Source organism: Centrocercus urophasianus, unplaced genomic scaffold, assembly GCF_019232065.1.
Source record: "Centrocercus urophasianus isolate 14NV4802_14NV808 unplaced genomic scaffold, USGS_Curo_1.0 seq_19, whole genome shotgun sequence".
In the NCBI taxonomy this organism is placed as follows: Eukaryota; Metazoa; Chordata; class Aves; order Galliformes; family Phasianidae; genus Centrocercus; species Centrocercus urophasianus.
Genome location: NW_024884744.1, coordinates 22,597,622 through 22,619,179, shown reverse-complemented (window position 1 = coordinate 22,619,179; position 21,558 = coordinate 22,597,622). Strand labels below are relative to the sequence as shown.

General features: G+C 47.2%; 1 protein-coding gene across 1 annotated transcript in view; it reads left to right on the top strand.

Annotated features, from left to right (window-relative positions):
* GPC1 (glypican 1) overlaps window positions 1-21,558 on the top strand; it is a 160,503-nt gene that overhangs the window by 62,063 nt on the left and 76,882 nt on the right. The window contains exon 2 of the mRNA XM_042821183.1: window positions 18,930-19,088. Within this exon, the coding sequence (XP_042677117.1) occupies window positions 18,930-19,088 (159 nt within the window). The remainder of the gene's footprint in view (window positions 1-18,929; window positions 19,089-21,558) is intronic.

Here is a 21,558-nt window from a genome sequence, read left to right as displayed (position 1 = left end):
AGAGGAATAGTAAATTCACAAGAAACAGCAGCATAGCAAGAATTCATCATCACCATCAGTGCTTGGGGACTACAGGATATACACCAATTTCAAGCTGTGCTGTTAGAACTGCTGCTTGCAAAAAGCAGTGGATGTGGGGCTCATAGGACTGAATTTAAATCAGAAACATTTACCCTTCTGTGTCTAAGCTTGTGTGAGCAGCCTGCCTGCTGTGCCTTCTCTGCTGTTGAGTTGTAATGCTCTTTGACAAGGTCTTTTTCCTCTGGTAGACTTGGAAGAACTGGGCCTTTGGGCAGGTTCATGGAGATCATTTAGTGCCACGGTCCTGGAGCCTTGGTGGAGCTCAAACCGTTTGTCTGCTGTAGGCCTGGAGTAACTGCCCATGTGTTCTGTAGGGCAGGTTCTCTTATGTGATGTAGTTTAAAAAAAAAAAAGATAAGTTGCAGTTCAGTGAATCTTTTGATCTTGAAAAGCATCTCTGGTCTGAAAACAGCTGTGCACATTATAGATGTCCAGGTAGGCTGCACGAAGAGTCAGGCTTCGAGAAGGCAAAATAAGTGTTACTGTTTATACGCCATGTGCAAAGCCCTCTGCAGCCATCTTCAGTACAAGTTTTACCCAGTGTCAGCCAGGAACTGCTGCACTAAGCCTGTTGCATATTTGTTTTACTTATTCCTTTATATATTTATATTCTATATAATTATATTCTATACTATATTCTATAATTGCAATTGGTTGAGAGTGCTGGAGAAGAAGCTTCTCAAGCTGTTTCCTAGGACTCTCCAGTTTGCAAGCTGATTGGTCAGGGAAGGAATGCAAATGCCAGCACCTGCATGCATGCACAGTAGACACATACGTGCTCTCTGCCTGAGCCTGCTGCAGGCGTGGGGCCAGCTATGGCGGGAAAGGGGCCAAGCCCTGGGCTGCTGGTGGGCTGCCACGCATGTGAAACAAATCACTGAAATGCAACAAGGTGAGGCTGCAGACCACAGTGCATTCATTGCAGGTGGAACTGCTGCTGAGGACAGCAGTGGCAGAATCATAGAATCCTTAGAGCTGGACGGGACCTCTGAGGGCCATGTAGTACAACTCCTCTGCAATGCACAGGGACACCACAGCTGGATCAGGTTGCATAGGGCCTGATCAGCCTGGCCTTGAAAGGAAGACGGTGTAGGGATGCATTCAGCATGGATGAACTCTGCTCCACACTTGGGAATTGGAGAATGCAAATGACAGCTTTTGTGGTGCCCAGGGGCACTGGGGGCACCGGGAATTTGGCAGGAAGGTTTTCTCTTGTTGCTACTTGAGTGACTTGGACGAAACATGAAGCATCCAGGCTTAGCTCCCTGAGAACTGAACGGGGCTGTGCCATTGCTTGTGCAGCAGTCGGCTGCATGCTGAAGGCAGGGAGATGAAGTGCTGGGTTTTAAACTTCTGTCATGTCATTGCAGGGAATTGGAAAGGCATTCTGAAAAGGTTCTTGGTGTGTGCAAGCTGCTGGGCAGCTCATCTGAAGAGGATTTAATCTCATCAATAGCAATGTGAAAAGAGACACGGGGGAAAAAGAAGTGGGGGGAGGCAATGGTTTTGGAAATGGGTTGTGTATTTGATCTGCAGCACCCATGCTGGGCTGAATACATGGGATTTTGTCTAATCTTGCAAGCAAAATATTTCCAGCGCTGTCCAGAGCGTGGACAGGAAATGAGAAAGGAGTTGCAGGTACTGTTGGCACGTGGGAAGGAGTTCTGGGGCAGAACCAGGCTGCAGAAATGAAGCAGGTCAAGACTGCATTTGGTTCTATGGTTTCTGCAGATTGTTCTTGCTCTTGGATTGTTGAAGCTTCAGATATATTTAAAGTCCACTTACTGAGTTAAGTGATCTCATGTGAATTCATTGTTTTTGTACAGCCTGAACAAAGAGCTGATAAAAACATTTTGGTATCCAGTGCTGCATACCAAGCACAAGAACCAGTGGCCAAGTGGATGTCTGTTCTCAGAGCTGCTTTTAAACAGCAAAGAGCAGACTGGCCCTTCTGTGTCCTGGGGTGCATTTTTCCAAAATATATTTTAGAAGGAAACTTCAGTATTTTTTATTGCAGATGGTGGATGATACCTTAGAAACAACTCGAGCTCAAGAAACAGTCTACTACTGTAATGTCAACAGTGTAGCTTTTATGGTTGCTTTAGTCAAGCCGGGTCTAGCTGGCAGCCTCTGGACACCATATGCACTCTCTGCAGCATGATGTAATGCCTACTGTAGTTGGTGATATCAGTCTATCATCCATTAACATATTTTAAACAGCATAAAATTAGTATCTGAGAAATCTAGACTTCGCACCTTTCCTTCCCATGCCATTCACACTCAGTTGACACCTTACAAGAAATCTGTGTGAAGCGCTCCTTGGAACAAGAAGACCCATTTCAACTGAATTAAGGAACTTGGATGGTGACGCTGGGGACACTTCACTGGCAAGATTTTGCTCTCACTCCTCTTTGGTTATGGCTGCTTGCTCACTTTGCGCACTTAGTGCTGCCGTGAGAGCTGCATTCAGGTCCCTGAGGCCAAGCCCCACGAAGCACCTCAACTCTGTGCATGCAGGTAGCAGAATACATTGATAGGTTTGGGCTCAGGCAGTAGAGGCCAGAAGTGCTCGGGATTTTTTGTACCCCAAGGAACAGAGAATGTCAAGTGGGACATGGTGGTACTCAGGTGGAGCAGCCTAGGAGCTGGGCTCTGCGCAGGGCTGGAAGCCAGCCTTGCAGTAGGGGACGTCCGTGTTGGCCCTGCAGGGTCAGGGGCTGAGTGAAGGCTGAGGACAACGGTTGTGTGCTTGACAGCCCAGCAGCAGCATGGTTCACACAGCTCTGCAGGCAGCCTGCTGCTGGCTCAGCTTGCCCTGTCTGGGAGGTGGGAGAGGAGGGCAGGCAGGGAATCATACTTCTGTCTGCTGGGTTTGGCTCCGTGTGCTGGGTGATGGCTTCCTTTAATCCTGCAGCTCAAGTGGTGCGATTTGGGCTCGGCAGCACTCCTTATAAACCTACTGCTGTCCTTACAGACAGCACTCAGCTCCCCGGTGTTTCAAAAAGGCTTCACACAGCGATTTCTCTCCCACCTCTGAGCAGCATCTGCTGTTCTGAATCATCTGGGCCCAAAGCCCTGCTCACCAGTGAGCTGCAGCCTGCCCTGCGGCCTACACTGATACCCGTCAGCATGAATCTGCCTGGCTGTAAGCACCTGTGGCCTCCTCACACGCATCCTGCTGCCTTTCTACTCCTGCAGGAACTTCGTGTTGCTCTCTCAGCAGGGCTGCTTGCTGCTGGGCCCTGAGGTGAGCAAGGAAGGTATGCCTGTGATGCTGGGATCCACTGGGTTTCTGAAGATGCCAAGCAACAAAGGAGACTGAATTTTGGAAGGCAAGCTTCAGCACTTTCTGAAAACAAAGCCTCTTTAAGATGCCCGAAATTGATCACTCCAAATAACAAAACATACTTGAAAATATTAATCAAATTATCATCCTTGGGCTGGGCTGGGCTGCTGCCACAGTTCTGCTGCCTGAGTGCAATAGCTTTGCCTGGCTTCAGCTCTGGTATTGTTTCCTCTTCAGCTGACTGAACTGTGTCTGCAGAGACTGGAAGACATAAGGGGTAAGCACATGAGCTGAAAAGGCTAGACTCAGGAGCCAGGCTTGCACTTGGTGTTAGTAAGGCTGTGGGTGAACTACATCACTAACCAGTGGGAGATGCAAACACCAGATCACCAGGCACAGAGGCTCTTGGTCAGGGAACTGAACCAAAAGTGCTGCAGTGGCTGTGCTGCTGGGAAGGGTGTGAGCTCTGCTAAGGGCCTCCCAGAACCTTACTTTCATCACTTAGGATAAAGAAAAAATACAGCCTAGCTGACAGCAACCCTCTACCGTGCAGGAAACAAATAGTGATCGCAAGCAGGAATGACAGCCAGCCCAGCATTGTGCTTTCTGAATCTGAATAGAGCTGTTAAGCAGCATCTGAGGGACTTGAGCAATGATGATTAAAATAGATGCTATCTCCTGGCCCTAGCAGGATACAAAAAGTGTATTTTCGATGGCTAAATCCTGAAACAATTACAGCCTGTAGCACACTCAGGTTCTTTCTTATCTTTCTCATGGCCTGTTGGCAGTATCTGTTTTCTTAAACGACGTTGTAATGTTTAATGCTCCCGAGGAAAGCTGATGTTGGAGTTTGCATGCGTGTGGAAGTGAGGATCAAAATAAACCTTGCAGACATTGCTAAAACCGCCTAGGCTGGTAATTTAATACCCCAACCCTCAGGGAAGTAATATTCTTACTCCTCTTATGGGAAGATATTTTCTTCATTATGTCAAGAGTGCAGTGGGCTATGCATGCTGCAGCTTCGCCACCCACAGCCCCCTCATGTAAGCAGACTGGCATTCACATGGGAACTGCCAGGCATGTTTCTGTTGGGGAATTGTTGCATGAATCGATGGCACGGGTGTGTGTGCCAAGGTGCATTGCATGCGGATGGATTGCTGTGCTGATGCACTGACCAAATCGGTGGTGGATTTCCACGAGTGAACTGTTTTAGAGGACGAGGTGTTTTATTCTCATCCTAGTCCTGGAGCATCTTTTTCAGCCATTTTGCTGCACATCTCCAAGATGGATATGGCATCTAAGTCTTTAACCAGCATCGCTCATTTCACCCAAAGCAGACACTCGGTGGTCAGGTGCCAGCAGGCAGCCATTCACTTTGGGGGCTGCCCTGAGACTGCCAGGACTGATGGCACCTCAGGTCACAGCTCAAAAGTGGGACATAATGCCTTTGCATTGCCTTTTGTGTGAAAATAAGCACAGTGTATGGCTATGAACCACTCAACTGTAAACCTCAGTGCAGCACACACTTTCATTCACCCCATCCGCGGCCACCCCATTCAGTGTTCCTTTCCTGAGACTCTTAGAGCTTTCTTATAAGAAGTTTGTTCTCTTTTAGCAGGAAGCACTGCAGGAGTACCCATTCTGCCTTACAGAGACAATAAATTCATAGCAATGCAGCTGATGGATTTTACTTCTTCCTAGTAAGCAGATGACCCCAGCATTGCATTCAGGTAATAGAAGTTACCAGTATGCCCTTGGCACGCTGCGTATTTATGAGATGAAGAAAAAGGACAGATGATGGCAGCAAAGTTGGAATGGGTGAAAGTGGAGGAAGAGGTGCAAGAGAAGGAAGGAAAGAAGAAGAAAGAGGCAAGGCTGACTGAATGCTGCAGGCTGTAACACAGAAATGTCCCAGAAGTAAGCTAAGGGCTGGTCTCTTGTGGCAAAGCCAGAAGGGACTCTGATCTTTGGGGTGCCTTCCTGCATGCTGTGAACCATGGGTTTGCTAGGCATTAAAGCCTTGCTAAAGCAAATCCTCCCTTCTGGCATCCATTCTCAGCCCCATGCAGCAGAGCAGCGAGAGAATTCCTGCTCGAAAGGAACTGGACCCACTGCCATGGGCAGATTGAGGGCTTGTTAGAAGTGCTAGGGAAATGAATAATCTGAAGGGTATGGAGAGGGAGCCAGGGCTGACAGCACAGGGATCAGACAGGCTGGCGATCTTATGACTTAGTCTTTGGTTTGCTTTGTGGAAAAGAGACACATTGAAAACTGAGTGTCAGGGAGTGATAAGGCTTTGAGATTATTTTCCTGCCCTGAAGCTGTTGTTCTGTTTTTGGTTGTTTTTTGTTTTTTTTACTATTTTTGCTTTCACGTGAAATCTTGGTAGTTCTGAACTGCCTGAGGAGGTATATGATAACTTGTTCTTGTGAGCCTTGCATCACTTTATTGAACTATCGTGTTTCAGGCTGAGAAAATAATCTAAAATCCATCTAGAAAGCCCTGTCTTTTGGCAGGCGAAAATATGAAATCAAAGTACATCCTGGACTTGTGGCAGAAACTCATCTTTCCCAGTTTCTTATATTACAGGGGCTGTAGCTAGGAACAAGTTAGCTGTTTGACACAGGGAATGCCAAGTCCATCTTGGGCTTGGCCAGCAGTGTTCGTAGGGCATCTCACTTGCAGCACACTGCGCTTCTGAAACGTGGCACTTTGCTCACGCTCCGGGCATCAGGGCAAATCGCAGTGCAGCAGCTGTGATTAAAACCACAGAGCAAAAGGCTCTCCCTTTGTTTTTGCAAACTCTCTCTGCTGTTCAGAAAAGGGTTGATTGACATGAAGGCTCTTTCCCGTTTGACTAGCCTGCTCTTGAACGCGCCAGTGGGTCGCAAAAGAGTTAAGAAGCTCTGGGGGCCCAGTCCTTTGAGGAGTTGTGCCATCAACTTAAATGGGAGGAGCTAGAGGTTTCAGGGGGGCAACAGCCTGGAGTTGTAGCGAGTGCTTTGCATCATAGTGAAAAGGCACGGGGTTTTTAATAGCAGCTTCTCTGTAAGTTGATCTGATTCATTGCCAGTTGTTCCCCATGTCAGGTGCTGCCTTGAAAATCAGCAGCTCTGAGTCTCAGCTAGTGGAAGGCATCTAACAATGTGGGTTGTGTGGTTTGTGCACCCTGAGTCACGCCTCTCTGGGGCAGCTGCAGAGCTGAGGAAACAAGGGAGCAGCTGGTTGTTGGTGGGAGCTCATGCTGGAAGTGGGGATGTCTGCCCCATGTCCTCACAAGCCAGGCAATGGCGACACACACTGAGAGGGCTTTAGGAAGTCCCAGGCATGGGCTTACAGGGCTGAGGAGCTCACACATGTTCATGTCCCAGCGCTGGGGCAGGGAGGCACAGCTCTGGAGGGGAAGGGTACTCCCTAGCTGGAGGCACCCACTGCCCTCTGGCTGCTCAAGTGGGTCCAGATGATGCACATCACAAACAGGAACGGGAGGTTTGTGTTCTGCTGATGACTGGGGTTTGAGCTAGATCAAAAATAGTGTGTGAAGTAATGTGTGAACAGTGCGTGAATTAATGAAGGCTTTTTCAGCTGTCACAAGCAATGAGGATGCAATGAAAGATGCAGATCTTATTGCACTCTTTATTTCTAATGCTGCATCTGCTGTCTGCATTCCCAGCCCAGGTGTGGGAGTGTCCCTTATGGTCTGCCTGTGCCTGGCACTCTAGCCAGGAGATGGACAGGTCATAACAGCATGGGAAATGGAGGATGAGAGTCCTCTGAGACCACGTGTCTCAGCAAATGCAGAGCTGCTCAGCAGAGAATATTTAGAGCTGTTTGCCCAGCCTGATTCTGAGCATCCCCAGTGACAGCATCAGTTTCCGTGAGATTTCCACATGGATTTTCTCCCTCCCAGGTTTGCCGTGGCTCACCTTGACTGGCATTCAAGCTGTGTGACCACATGTGGTAGGAGAGGAGCAGTCCCTTAGCGGCACCCTGGGGAAGCCTGAAGGCTGGAACATGACTTGCTTACTGACAGCAAACCAAGAGGATTGCTATGTTTACTTACGTGGGTGCTCAGAGAAGCAAATCCTGCCTGATTTGCTCTCCAGTCAGTGAAGGCCATAGAGTTTGCTGCTGGGAGGCAGGCAATCTGCACACAAGCAGGAGTGTTCTGCAGAGGACAGCCTGCTGATCTCAAAGCCTTTGCTTCTCTGCAGACATTTGGTTTTGTAGCTCTGGAACAAGGCTGGGGAAGGAATGCTGCAGGGTAGTGCTGAGAAACATACTGACTGCAGGGTGGCTGTATTGTCATTTCCTGGTTGGACTGGGATTACACTTCTCCTGAGATCTTGCAAAAAGAGAAGGTGCCTTTGAATTACACTCATGAATTGCAGTAGGGGCCAGACGGGTGAATGTGTGGAGATGGTGTACTGCAGCTTTAAGAGTGCCAAAAACATTTCCCATTGGCTTAACTGAATGTGTGGACTTGATAAACCTGCTTTCAGGTTTATTGGTGATGGTACTGTGGTGTGATGCACAAGAATGTGGTCATACAAGAACAGTGCATATCAGAGAGCTCAGAAAGCATGGGATTAGAAGGAGTGCTTGTGGCTTTTGCTGGGATCCTGCATTTGGAGCTCCTTAAGTTCCTGGGACCTGATGCAGAAGATTCACAGATTTTCCCAAATGGGAATAATGCGCCTACTTGGATAGACAGTGTCAGAGAATTCAATTCATGTTTTAAAAGTGGTTTCTTCTACTCATAGAGTCTTCTACTTCATAAAGTCTTTCAAGGTAGCTGCAGAATATCGAAAGCTTGCGTTCTGGGGAAGAGGGGTAAAGAAAAGAAAATAGTACAGTATGCATTCTAACTGAATCTGCCATTTCTTAATGACACTCAGGTGAAAAAGACCCAGGAACCAAAATGTCAAGAATGGGTCCCTTTCAGGTTATAAATGCCTGAAATTGCAGAGCTCTTCTTTCACCCCTCCTTACACATTTAGCTGAGTACTGAATGAACGACAGTTTCTGTGAGCTATTCCTAACCATAACTGTGCTCTGTGGAGACATTGCAGCACTGCCATCAGCTGTTCTCTGCGGATGTGCTGTGTCAGGTAATGGCTGCAGCAGGAGCTGCAACCCTGTCTTCTGAAGCCGAGACCTGGCTGGCAGTCCTGTAAATGATTGAAGGCACATGAGTAATCTTACTGAGTTCATTTATCTCTTAATTCCTAACTGCCACCTCAAATACTGAACTCTTAGGAGGCAGAGCCCAGAGCTGCTTGGAAAAGAGCAAAAGTATTTTTCTGACATTCCCAGGCATGCAAACAGCAGTCAGTATCTCTGTGCAGGTGAAAATATTGCGAAAGGCTCTATTTAATATTGTCCCGCCAGGTATTGCTCCTTTCCCTTCATCACACTTCTTCATGCTTGTGTGCGTGCCAATGGGAGCCCTGCTGGGAGCTGCGCGCGTGGGGAGCAGCAGGGGTAGTGCAGGGTTTGGGGGGAGAGCAGGAAGCAATCTCTGATAAACCTGGAAAATGGTGTTTCAGAGAAAGACAGAAAGAAATGTATGTTAACAGCTCTATCCCATCAAGTATACACTAGGTAAAAACTAGATGAATAGGCATGTTTACTCTGAGGGTAAAGGCGCCTTAACGCATAGCAGTCGACTCCATGGATACGAACACCAATGTGTCTGATGGAAATTGAGTTCTGACTGTGGGAGTCATAACTTCAAACTCTTAAGACTTCTGTAGCTGAACATCCCAGCTAAATTTACATTTTGGTCCCATTATCCACAGAGAGACAGAGAGAGACAGAAACCAGCCACCAAAAAGCACCTAGAAGTGTTCTTCTTTTTTTTTTTTTATGACTACTGCTACAGCCTCAGAAACAGTGGGGAAACAGCAGCTGAGGGAACTGGGATGGGTCAATCTGGGGAATAGGAGACTCAGGGGAGACCTTACTGCTCCCTACAACTTCTCTACAAAAGAAGGAAAGGAGGTTGTGGCGAGGTGGGGGTTGGCCTCTGCTCCCATGTAACAGTGATAGGACAAGAGCGAATGGCCTTCAGTTGCAGCAGGGGAGGTTCAGATTGAATATTAGGAAAAAAACTTTTCTTGAAAGAGCGGTCAGTGCTGGAATGGGCTGCCCAGGGTCACTGCCCCTGGAGGTGTTCAAGAAATGTGTAGATGTGGTACTAAGGGATGTGGGTCAGTGGTGAAGTCCTGATAGGTGGATGGTCGGACTGGATGGTCTTAGAGGTCTTTTCCAACCTTGGTGATTCTGTGATTTCTAAACGGTTAAGGAAAACAAAAATCCTTACTCTGGAATTTCTACTGCCAAATTTCATATGGACTAATTTCTTGCAGCTGAGCTGCAAACCTCTCTGAAAATAGGGATTTACAGTGGAAACGCTGACTAACTGTAGCTGTGCAGTACCACGAATCATGATGCTATAATTATGCCTCGTGATTTACCAGGACCTGGTTTCTGCACTGCTTGTGAGCCTGTGCTGTTTGCTGGTTTGGGGAGCAAGTTTTTTTTGACTGTGGTCTGCTTCCTTTTGTTCCTATGTTGTTGGCAGATACTTTTTGAAAAGCATTTCTCTGAAGGGAGCCAGGCAGACAGCTATGATTAAGTATGAAATGATTGGGTGAGCTGTTTGTCAAGGTTATAAATAGGATACCACACAAACCCAGCACTAATCTTGTTGAAAGACAGATACTGGCAACATTTCTTAGTCATCTGTTCCTGGCGCTCAGGGGAGAACTACACTTCCATTAAGTTTTCAAATAGGAGTCGCCCAAAATAAATTTCTCTGGTAAGATTTTGGATGAGCCACGTTGAGATCAAGCAGGGTGTTGGGATTGCAGTGCTGAGCCCATTTCACCACAGTCCCTTGTTACTGCACGGAGTGGCAGGGGGTGATGTGGCTGTTGCAGAAGGCTGCTCACAACATGGCAGTGGGGCCAGAACTGAGCCCTCGGCTCTCGGTAGCCCTGCCATGAGCTCTGGGAATGGATGAGAGCTCCTTGGGGATATCTGCTGTGTCTTGGCAGCTGGGAGGATGGGATGGAGGCACAAAAGGGAGAGCAATAGCACAAGCTTCACCTGTGCAGGCATGGAAGGCAGCATGTAGAATCCCTTCTGCTGCAGATCTCTTGCACATAGCAATCAGAGGCTTCTGCAGGCTCCAGACTCATTCTTCTAAGTTCTGCATCAACTGTGTGATTTTTGTCCAGCCAGAAGTCTGCAATTGATGTTCCCACGAGGTGACCCTGTAGCCCGTGTTTCCTGTCACAGTGGCTTAAATTGTAGGAAAGGCCTCTGCTGTTTTGCTGCCCATCAGAACTTCCAGAACACGAAGCAATGCTTGGGGGGAAACTGAGCATTTCTGGACCTGACAAAGCTTTGAGATGCAACATGAAAAAGCCCACGGCAACCAGAACTGCCCCTGCAACCCTGCACCTTCCTACATCCTCACCGATACGTAAAGCAAAGATAAGCACTCGTCTTTTATGACATAAACCTACAGCTGCAAAGGAAAACTCAGATTTTCACAGAGATCTGAAAAGGATAATTTTGAATTTGTGTGGTTCAGACAATTCGTTACACGCACCTTTTAATTAAAAAGACACATATTTATGGAATTCAAGATTGACTGTCATTAAACCTAATTTCTCTAGGTTTTGGGCATAGGCATTTTGTTTTTGCAAATTCATTCAAGCTAAATTAGGTTTAGATCTAATAGTTTCATTTGTTTAATAACTATTTGAAGGCAAGTTTTTTTGCACACTAGGGAGTCATTTTCGTTCCTACCGGCAGACAGAGCAGTTGGGGTTTTTAATTTGTCCCTTTTCAGTGGGCAGATCTGTGCTTTTAGCAGACAGCGGTGTGTGCTGGGAGCACTGTGCCCATGGATGGCCGCAGCCTCCCTGCAGGGCAGAGCATGCTGCCCACGGCGTGGTGGGAGGGAGGCAGCGCTGGGCAGCCTGCCCCAGGTGTGCTGTCCTCCTCTGTGGGTGTATCCCCTCACTGTGTCCCATGGAGGTGTCAGGGCTAAGAAACAGGGCTGCATCACAGGAGCTCAGCACATAGCACGGGTCTGAAACCCAGCGAGTTTCTTGCCAGTGTCTTCACACCAGCATCTACTGCTCACGCTGCTCAGCTGGGGCTAGAGGGACTCGTTCTCTGGATGCTAACTGGCATGAAAGAGGAATCCAGGTTTTCCTCTTCTTTCCACTGAAATAACAGGGACTGGCCACGAGCACTCCCTACTCTTGAGCAACATCCCTGAAGCCGTGCTGAAGCTCTCCTGCTCCTTATCCCAAAGTGCACTGTCACCATTTTCCTTCAGCAGCTGGACTGGAGGACCCTTACCCAAACTCTTTCTCAAGTTCCTGTCCTGGATTATAAGGCCTGAAAGCTGTCACTGCTGGGTTTGGGTTTTTTTTGGTTACCTGGGAATAAGCCAAAAGCTATCATCTCTTAAAGAACTGCATCTTTAATTTTAGTTTAGTGCCTTTTAGGTTACTCTCCTGTACTGCTTCCTCCTGCAGCAAACTGGGGGAAAAGCTAGCAGAACATTTTCTGGGAGGAAATTGAAAAACATTGGTTAATGAATTGCTTTGCCTCTTATGTTCTAACATATCTACGTTGTTATGAATGAAACTGCATCTGATAAGAGCAATAGGTTTCCAGTTTGATCTTATTTTAGTTTGCAGCTGAGGATAAAAAGACTCTTTGTTCCCAGAAGAAAAAAAATAATAAAGCGGAACATCTGGCAAGAAGCTGATGTGCTCAGGACTGCTCTGAAAGAGGTTGTCAGTGATGGATTATGACAAACAACTTCAGTTCGTCCCCACAAGCGTTATGTGAAGAGACAGGATAATTCTTCCCTTGTCTGAGATTCTTTTAAAGGGTTTCCTGCTTTTCAGAGAAAGGGAAAGAGTGCAACAGTTGGCTCCCTGTGCATTCCTCCCTGATCCCTGCAACTGTTCTGATCTGAACTGAAAGCTTCTTTCAAGACTGATTTATGTGGAGAGTGCTAATTGCAGACCCTGTGATGGCTCCCCTGATGAAGCCTCTCGGGGTGGATCAGTTCCCTCCTGCAGCAGGGCTGCTCCTTGCGGTGCTCTGTCAGTGCAGCGATGCGGAGGTCTTCATTGTGGTACATGGGGATTTGGCCCTGGAGCCAAATTCTTTCATTCCTCTCTCCAACCACCAAAAAAGATATTTTCTACTGCAAATTATAAGGCCTTTCCTACTTTGTCCTTAAACACAGGCTTGGATCACTGCACCCTGCACTGATTTGTGCTGCGTGTGCATGGCTGCGAGTCAGACGGAGAGCCAGCCCGTGGCGAAGGGCACATCCAGGCCCTGAATGAGAAACCAGGAGCAGTTGGTTCATTCAGAGTGACGCTCCCCAGCCCCAGAGGAGCAGTGAGTGGGTAAACTGCTTTCATGCAGAGCTTTTCAGTAAGAATCAAGCCTGTTGTCAGTGTTTGTGACATTTTCTCTGTTCCCTTCCTTTCGGCAGTTTGCCACAGAAACATGTGCTGATGACATTAGGATTCTCAAACTGTCATTTCTGAAGGCGTATATTATTAAGTGCTCTGTACTTAATATTTTTCCAGGACATGAAGGTGGCTCTTTCTCCTCTGTTAATTAACTTTTTTTTGCCCATGTTTGCCTGCCTTATAAATTCTTCTGACATCGGGATCTGGGATTAAACAAATTGATACCACACTTCCAGTGTGTGAGCATGACACTGAGCTGACAGCTTGGAGTCTGAAGAATTTAAACGCATGAACAGAGCAGATAGGAGGAAATTCCCACCCAGTCTTACCCATGCCATCCCCTCTCTCCCTGAAAGCCACACTGCTGGACCGAGCGGCCGCAAGACAGAGCAGGCCTCTGCCTGCCTGAGCTCCTTTGCTCTGCGGATGCCAGCTGTGGTATTTCTCAGAAGTACCTGCATCTCTTCACTGGGTCGGAGCTTCATTGTAATGCAGTTATGGAGCAGCGCTGACCTGGTACGGAGCCAACTCCCTGCAGCAGCCAGATTGAGTTGTATTATTTGGTTAACAGTGTTTTGATAGTTTATTAAATCTTGGTAGGAGTTGAAAGATAAAGAGTGGCATGAGCAAGTCTTATGGATTATCTGTCCTTGCGTTTTCAGTTGTTGGGTATAATCCTGGCCGGAATGATGGGCTGTGCAAACAGGCACTCATGTTTTGCTGTTATGTTGTCTTAAGGCTGTTTTTATTGCTGATGTTTTCTTTGTCTGGCACAAAAACATGAGTTCATCTCAAGTAGCACAGGCTGTGTGATCAACCATTGGATGGTAAAGCATTCTGAAAGTGGTTCATACTTGTCCACTGCTATTGCTCAGAGCAGGTGGAACACGGCTCAGTGCCTTTTGATCAAATTTGGAAGGCTTGCTATACAACACTTCGTATTTGGGCCTGCATGACTCCGCTGACATTACGTACAAAGTGAAGCCAAACAGACCAATGCTCTTAGCACACAACCAGAAAATAGATCTCCCATTTTGGCCACAGCTAACTGCACAGCGAGGAGACGGGCTGCACGGCGCTGAGCTGACACCAGCCTTTGCAAAGCAGGAGACTTCCTGAGTTGTGCTCCCCTTAACAGAGAAGTGTGGCTTTCAGCTCAGTCTGATGCTGGCAGCTGCTGTGAGAGCAGCTGCTCCCTGTCCACCTTACAGAGATGCTTGGGTTCAGAAGTGTTGGGAAGAAGCCTGGCAGCTAATGTTTCTCAGCACATCTGGAATGAGAAGTACATGAGGAGCTTGTCCTAGGATGATCAGCTGCAAGGCTGTGTCCTAGTCACATGTTTCTGGGTTCCCCCTTTTCCTCTGCAGATTATGTGCCACAAGACTAGGTTTCAAAGGTACCATGGTAGTGGGTTTCATGGTACCAGTGTGAAAGGCTGTGCTGTCAGTGACACCAGCATGCTCCAAATCAATCTGGGGATCGTATTTTCTTCAAAAACACATATTTGAAGAGAGGTGAGGACAGGAGCACCTGAAGCAGGACAAGCTGGGAGGCACAAGGAAGGGATTTGCTTTCATTGCACTGCCTGTTTGTTAGGTGCCTAGCAAGGCCAGCAGGAGAGAAGTGAAGCTCACCGGGTGTTCCTGTGTTCTCTGGCTGCCCCAGGGCTGTGTCCTGCCTTCCTCAGGCTGTCTGCAAGAGGGCTCTTAGCAGCGTGGGATTTCAGCAAGCCCAGCTGTCTGCGACCTGACCCCAAGGAGCCCCTGAGAATGGGCTTTGGGCTGCGGGTGCCGAGGGCCAGAATGGAGCAGTAGGGGTGGATTTGGGTCTAGGAGCGTGAGAGGAATTTCTGGAGCAGTTTGGAGAATGGGTGGGATGAGCATTACAAATAAGAGGGAAGACTCATGATGGACTTATCGCAGCCAGGAATAAATTATTCCTCCCTGAGTTTATTTTTGTAATAATCTGCATTTAGATACTCTAACACATCCAAATAACCCCCAACCTTCTGCAAAAACTGGGATAAATTCAATCTCCTGCATCATGTGAGCACTATTTCGATGGCTAAAGGAGCTGAGAGCTCTCGGCGTTGCCTTGAGACCCCCATGCCTGCCATTCTTCCTGCAGGGCAGCCTGCCTGAGGCTGAGCCCCACTAAGTCAGTGTTGTGTGTGGCAGGGCTCTTCGTGGGGGCTCTGGCACAAGTGGTGAAGTGATTTGACAGTTGGCACTCTCAAACAGAGTCATGAACTTGATAGCCAAAGCGTTCTGCTAGCACTGCCAGCTGAGAGGGTATCTGAAGGACAATCAAAGCCTGTAGCCAGGCAGTGTGATATTTTCTTGTCCTCAGCCTCCTGCCTATTCCTTTCTACTCCACTCCAGGGCTGTTCATTGTAAGTGAGGAATTTGGTGTTGTTTTCATGGATGCTCTGCTCCGTCTTTGTTTGAAGGAGACTGTGAAGTCCATCCGAGCCTGGTTTGGCAGCCCACTCTTCGTGAGACGTTTACTGAACCACACATTTTTGGTTGCTAAAGGTTTGGGCAAACAGGTAGCTCTGCAAGGAGGAAGCTGGGCATCCCAAAGTACTTCTTCTTGTACTTAGGCAGCCATGTCTTAAATGTGGAGCACGTAAAGCAGAGCAAAGCTGGGATGAGCTGAGGCATCCACTGCAAGCTGAGTGCCTCTGTGCCATGCTGTGTAGTGGTGGGCCATGATTGGAAGGCTGGAGCCATGAGAGAAGTCTGGGTTTTAAGTTACAGGCACTCATGCCCTGACTAAGTTGGTCTGAGTATATCTGGAGTATCTGTTATCTTCAAGATTTCGGCCAGCCTCTGTCTGCTGCCAGTTTGACTTCTGCTGTGTTCTTTTGCTTTCTGCAAAGCTTTTCCCAACCTGGGAGCAAATGGTGAGCAGCGTGTCAGCCACAGACAGCAGGAAATTTCTCTGATGCAGCAGTAGAGAGGAAGAGTGCACTGCATCTTGCAGATTTACTGCTTGCAGAACATCTCAGCTCTCCATAGATACCTGCAGATAATCTCCAGCCAAGTGAACCCAGAGGTATTTATAGTGCACTGTCAGCAATGACATAATGTTGAGTTAGCAAACAAATGAACTTTGAAATACAGAGAAAACAAAAATACAGTCTAGAGTATGTTTATTTTGAAATCAATTTAAAGAAACACTGAAATAATGGTGGGTAGGGTGGGTCAGGTTAAAAAGTGAAGCAAGAGAAGCATTCTAGCAGAGCTGTAAGACTTTTTTGTACACTCCAACTTAGGCATACAAAGACAAATGAGCAAAACTTAGCTTCCCACTGAGATAAAATGCTGTGGTGCTGAGCACCCTACAAATACCTCCTGTAGAAAGCTAATGTAAATGTTGTATCAAAAGGAATTAAGGCTGCTCTGAATTCAGGCATTTAAAAAAAAAAATATCTCAGTTTGATTCCCTAAGTTGTGTAAAATTAAGCAATTTTAGCTACGAGTTTGCCTTTTCCCTTTCTGTCTTTCCCCCCGCTTTCTCTGCTCTCCGCTGGCTGCAGGCTGTGTGCTGCTCTGTTAGCAGAGCGCTGCTGGACCGCTGCCACTGCTGGAACACACCCGGCGCTGCAGGCTGGGGTGGGAGCAGGGAGGATTTTGTCTGCTCATGTCACACTGTAATCATGTCACGCTGTAATTAGCGCACCTCAGAATCTTGCTGCTCCGCCTTGCTGATGGGCAGCTGAGGTGCAGCACAGAGCCCATCCTCCTGGGCGCCTGCCTCCTTCCCCAGGGCAGGCATGGTTCTGCCCAGGCTGCAGCCCCCAGTGTCAGCTCCAGGCTGCAGGCCTGCCCCAGGCTGCTGGCCTCCTGCTTTCTCCCTTTGTCTCTGGAGCCCGCTGTTTGCTCCCTGCGGTTCCGGGCTTGGTGGCACAGTTCTGACTGGGACTCCGTTTAGGTGCTCCATGCTCCTGCTGGCGTTCACTGCAGCCTGGAGAACAGGGGCAGGAAGCCATTGCTGAGGCTGGGTGCAACGGTCAGGAGAAGGGGCTCTCAGGAGGACCGTTCCCACCGCCTGGCCTTGGTTTGCCAAACTTTAAGGGGTTGTTGGTGGCTGAGGCTGAGCCTTCCAACCTTGGTGCTGCCGGCCAGCAAGCCTGGCAGAGCCTGTCCCTAACAGGGATCATTTCATCCTTGGGACGGTAATGGGAGTGTGGATGAATGTTTGCAGCAGTAAAAGAACAGTGAATAAAATGTTGATTCTGCTCGGAAATGCTGTGAAAGCAGAAATCAGGCAGAAGAGACTGGGCAAGAAGATATTCATTTGCTGTGACATGAAACAAAGCTGCACCTTGTAAAAAAATTCCAGCTGTCTGGAAGGAAATGCACAAGAGGAAGGCTTAGCCCAGCAGCACACGCTGCTGCTGTTGGCCTCTTGGCTCCTGTGTGAGGCTGCTCGACCCATGCGGAGCTGCAGCAGTGGCACTGGGCCTGCAGCCACTGAGACCCGCCGGCAGTGCAGCCCAGCAGCAGCTCTGGGCGCATCGTGGGGCTGCTCTCCCCCACAGCTGGGCAGCGGCAGGTCCTGTCCTGCTCCCATTCCTCCACAACCTCAGTGTTCCTGAGCAGTCTCACCTCACCTGCTTGCAGGTGGTTCCAGAGCTGTCTGCCAGCAGGGAACCCAGTGCCAGCCAATGCAAGCTTCTGAATGGCTTCTGCCTCAAATGCATCAGCTACGGAGCTCTCCTGTCAGAATGACTTCTGGGCTGCTAGTTGTGTGGGATTGACAAGGGGAGGACACATGCCCAATTTTAAAGACCCTTTAACCTGAGGCATGCATTTGCTAAGGGCTCTGGGCTGGAAATAACTTAGGACTTCAGTGGGAAACTCTGGGACTGTGCAGGTTCAGCTGTTGATGCGCCTAAGGTAAAACATGATCTTAAGTATTTGTCTAAGCTGTGACATTGAGACAGCAGTCCTATAAAACTGCCAGCAAAATCACTGGCAGTCCCAATAAATTTTTGTTCTTTGCAATTGGTTTGTCTCAATTTAAGTTATAACGTAAGAAGTTTTTTTATATTCTTTGAGAGAAATAACCACGATGCTTGATTTTGTTCAAATGAACACTTGTTGCTGGGCAAGGAGAAGTGTGAGGTGTGTTTTCAGGTGGGTGTCTCTTTGTTTCTGAGGACTCTCAAAAGCTTCTGCAATTGTTCTCAAAATGTTGCTGAGTCTGCGTGTGCACATGGTTGCTTCCCCAGAATAAAGAGATTGAGGAGGGTCAGAAGGAACTTCTGAAGAATATTTCAATTTAACATCCGCGTCACTTTACCTTTCCTGTCCTTCCTTAAGTTTTATAGTTCTTTATAGTTACGTAGTTATTTAGCTCCTTATACCCTTATAAAGGATATATTCAATCAATGCTTGTCATAACAATTCTTTTTGGGGGGTGGTTGTGTTTCTTTCTGGAAGATAAGATTTTTCATTGTAAAAAGAGTAAATGGGCAAATTTCAAAATGTGTGGAGGATAATTGGCCATCCAGATTCCACCAGTTTTCAGCACACCTCTGTATTTTGAGAACTTCTCCCTAGTCTTATCTCTTGGTTCTAGAAGTCCCTTCTCATGATAGGGGTAGGACTTGAGGGGTTATTCCTTGTGGTTTTGGGGTTTTGTTTTTTGGCAAAGTAGTTTCACACAGCTGTCCTAAGACATGTGTGAAGTCTAATGAGGACAATTAGTGTGTCATTTCATGAAAGGCTTTCATGTCTTCTGGGCTCTGTCTAAGGCAGACAGGGCAGGACATACTTGTATTTCTTATTTCCTTCCCAGCGCGTGGATTTTATTGCCTTCACTTTTCTTTCCATCAGAGTTCCGAATGAGAAAACCTCTGCCTGCATTCAGACCAGCTGCTAAACTAACGTAGGATAACTGCAGTTAGCAAGGAGATGCATAATGCGGGCCAGGTTATCAGGGAGTCGGAATGTTTTTATTCTGAGGTCACCTGGGGTGAAATCCTTCCCTTTCCAGAGCTGGCCACTCAGCTGTGCCTTCTCTCACTTTAGGGGAGCACCTGCGAATCTGTCCACAAGGCTACACCTGCTGCACCAGCGAGATGGAGGAGAACTTTGCAAACAAAAGCCGAAGTGAATTTGAAGCCATGATGAAAGAGGCCGGCCGCTCTGTGCAGACGATCCTAACGGCACAGTACAGAAGCTTTGACAGTAAGTAAAACTGCTCTGTTCACCTCCTGCTCACGTCCCAGGCACTGCGGTATTCATGTTCAATATGAATTCCCTCTGCATCTTGTTCAATAGTTTGTCCAAAGCGTTGACCTTCAATAGCAATTATACCTCAGGCTGTGTTTTCGAAAGAATCGGTCATTTTGAGAACTCCGTTTCAGTGAGGCCATTGCAGGAGGCTGGCAGGCACTTGTGCCATCAAATTGTGTCCTTTGGCACAGATGCAGCATTTACAAGCATAACGTAATCAGGTCTTACCACAACAGCATAACGTTGGAGAGACTGATGTAAGACTTGGCATGGGAAGCTGCAGACTACGGTAAAGGTGGCTGGATAGTCTCAGTAGATGAGGAGGGTCTAAGGAGGCTTGGATTTTTCTTATTTTCTCCATGTAAATTGCAGCTGAAGAGTTCAGCTCCTGTTAGATGTTTATACCTTTAAGTTTTGCACGTATGAAAATGGTATATGGGAGCAAAGAACTTAGAGGCCATTGCACTTAAGTAGTGGTAGGCAGGCACAATCTCCAGAGCACAGCGTCCCCTGTAGTGTTCCAAGCAGTGGCAAGGGATGGCTCTCTTACTTTTATTGTTCCCTGAAGAATACGTTCTGTAGTGCACAGAAAGCCTCAAGGCCTTGAAGGCCACTGGAAATGAATGGTTTATTAGCAAAATTGAGATGACCTATGATTCAGAGACTGTATCCATTATCAGATTTTGAAGAAGGTCAGGCATTTAAAATCACGGTCCTCCTAACTTTATCAGCAGTCATCATGTGGAGTTACCAGGAAAAGAAAAGGAGTTGGAGAAAGAAGCTATAATAGCCAGAAAGGTGGAACTGGAAATTTCAAACAGCACATAATAGATCTAAAGAAATAAACCTGACCTTCAGGGAGCTGATAACCAAGATTAAGTGCTTTTGCACTGAATAGAAAGAAAAGGCAGTGTGTCTCTGCAAACTGCACTGTAGCTGTGTGGCCGGGGTTGACCACGGCAAAGACATTCTTTTAAAGCTCAAAATTAATTGATTTTCACCTGCCTTAAAAAGTGATAGCCAAGATTTTCAAAAGAGCCTGCCATGATGGCTGCTCAGGCTGTCAGCTGAATGGGAGCCCTGCTGAGCACACTTGCCCCTCCAGCCTCTCACAGAGGTTAATGCAGAAAATCCACCAGCTTCAGCATCCTCTCCCTTTTCTGCCTCTTGTGAATTTTGACTGGGTCATCTGGTCTTTATTTTTGCCACAAATACTGGAAAGAACAGCCTTCTACCTGTGTCATGGAAGAGAGTGTAAGTCTTGATGGAAAGCTTTGAGGGTTATGTTACCTAGTGAAAGACACTGAAATGTGATGCTTTGGTGGATCAATAGTAATAACAGCAATAAGAATAATGGTATGCAAAAAAAAGCATCTCAGAGAGGGATGCCTATGTTGAATGCCAATTAGAGATGTGAGAGCTTTCCTTATTAGTACTATTTTAGAAAAACAGAGATTAATTCTTGTGCATAGCCAAGTGTGTTGTTCTTGTTTCTGTTTTTTTTAAAGCACCAAACAACGTAAGTGTTCAATAAGCAAAGCATTGCTGTAACAGACCATAATGCACAGATCATTAGTGTTTTGCAGTGGATATAACCTCACTTGAGCCCTCAAGGCCAGGAAGATGTTTCCTGCTCCCATTATACCTTTTTCAGTTTGATTAACTTTGCTTGCAATCAATATAGAGCTTATGATTTATGCAAGACACCGTTTTTTAAAAAGCATTCATCATGCTGTGTCTTTGTTTCAAGCATGAGTTTACCTGTACGCGGTTTTTTGTTTTGTTTTCTTTAGCTGCTGGATAGCTGGTTTAAAATTAAGGTAGTTCTGCTGATGGGTCAATGAAATCACAGTAACTGCTGCAGCAACGTAGTAGAAACCACCTGTTTTCCAACTCATGTTAACCTTACACGTAACGGAGGCGTTCTGCAGGTAGTGCTGCATGAAGCTGTAGGGAATTTATTTTAATGTTCAACTCACGAGTTCTTGTCTTTCTAGACTAGAAGCAGACTTTCTAGGCACTGGACGCTTGGTTTTGTTGCATTTCCCTGTCAGCAGCTTCTGTGGCCAAGTGGTTAAAGCAGAGACCTTTCCTTGCCTTTGTTTTTTGATTTATTCCTAAATCTGATGATGATGTGATTCTCACAGTGCTTTTGTGTTGCACTCTAGAAAGGGTTTTTCCTTTCTACTTTCCCCATGTCTGTGTTTGGCCTTTTAGGAGAGAGTGCAGCTTGTGAGATTGCAGAGGTGTCGATGCATGGCTTGCCTTTGTGTTCTCAGTTTGGCCCCTGGATGGGGATGTCCACCCCTCCCTGTAGTATTTGCATCCCAGAAGTCTAATTATTTATATATTCTTTGCTAGCAGGTGTGGCAAACTGAACTGTAGGCCTGGAGCTATCTTCTTCAGATTCACCAGAGCAGAT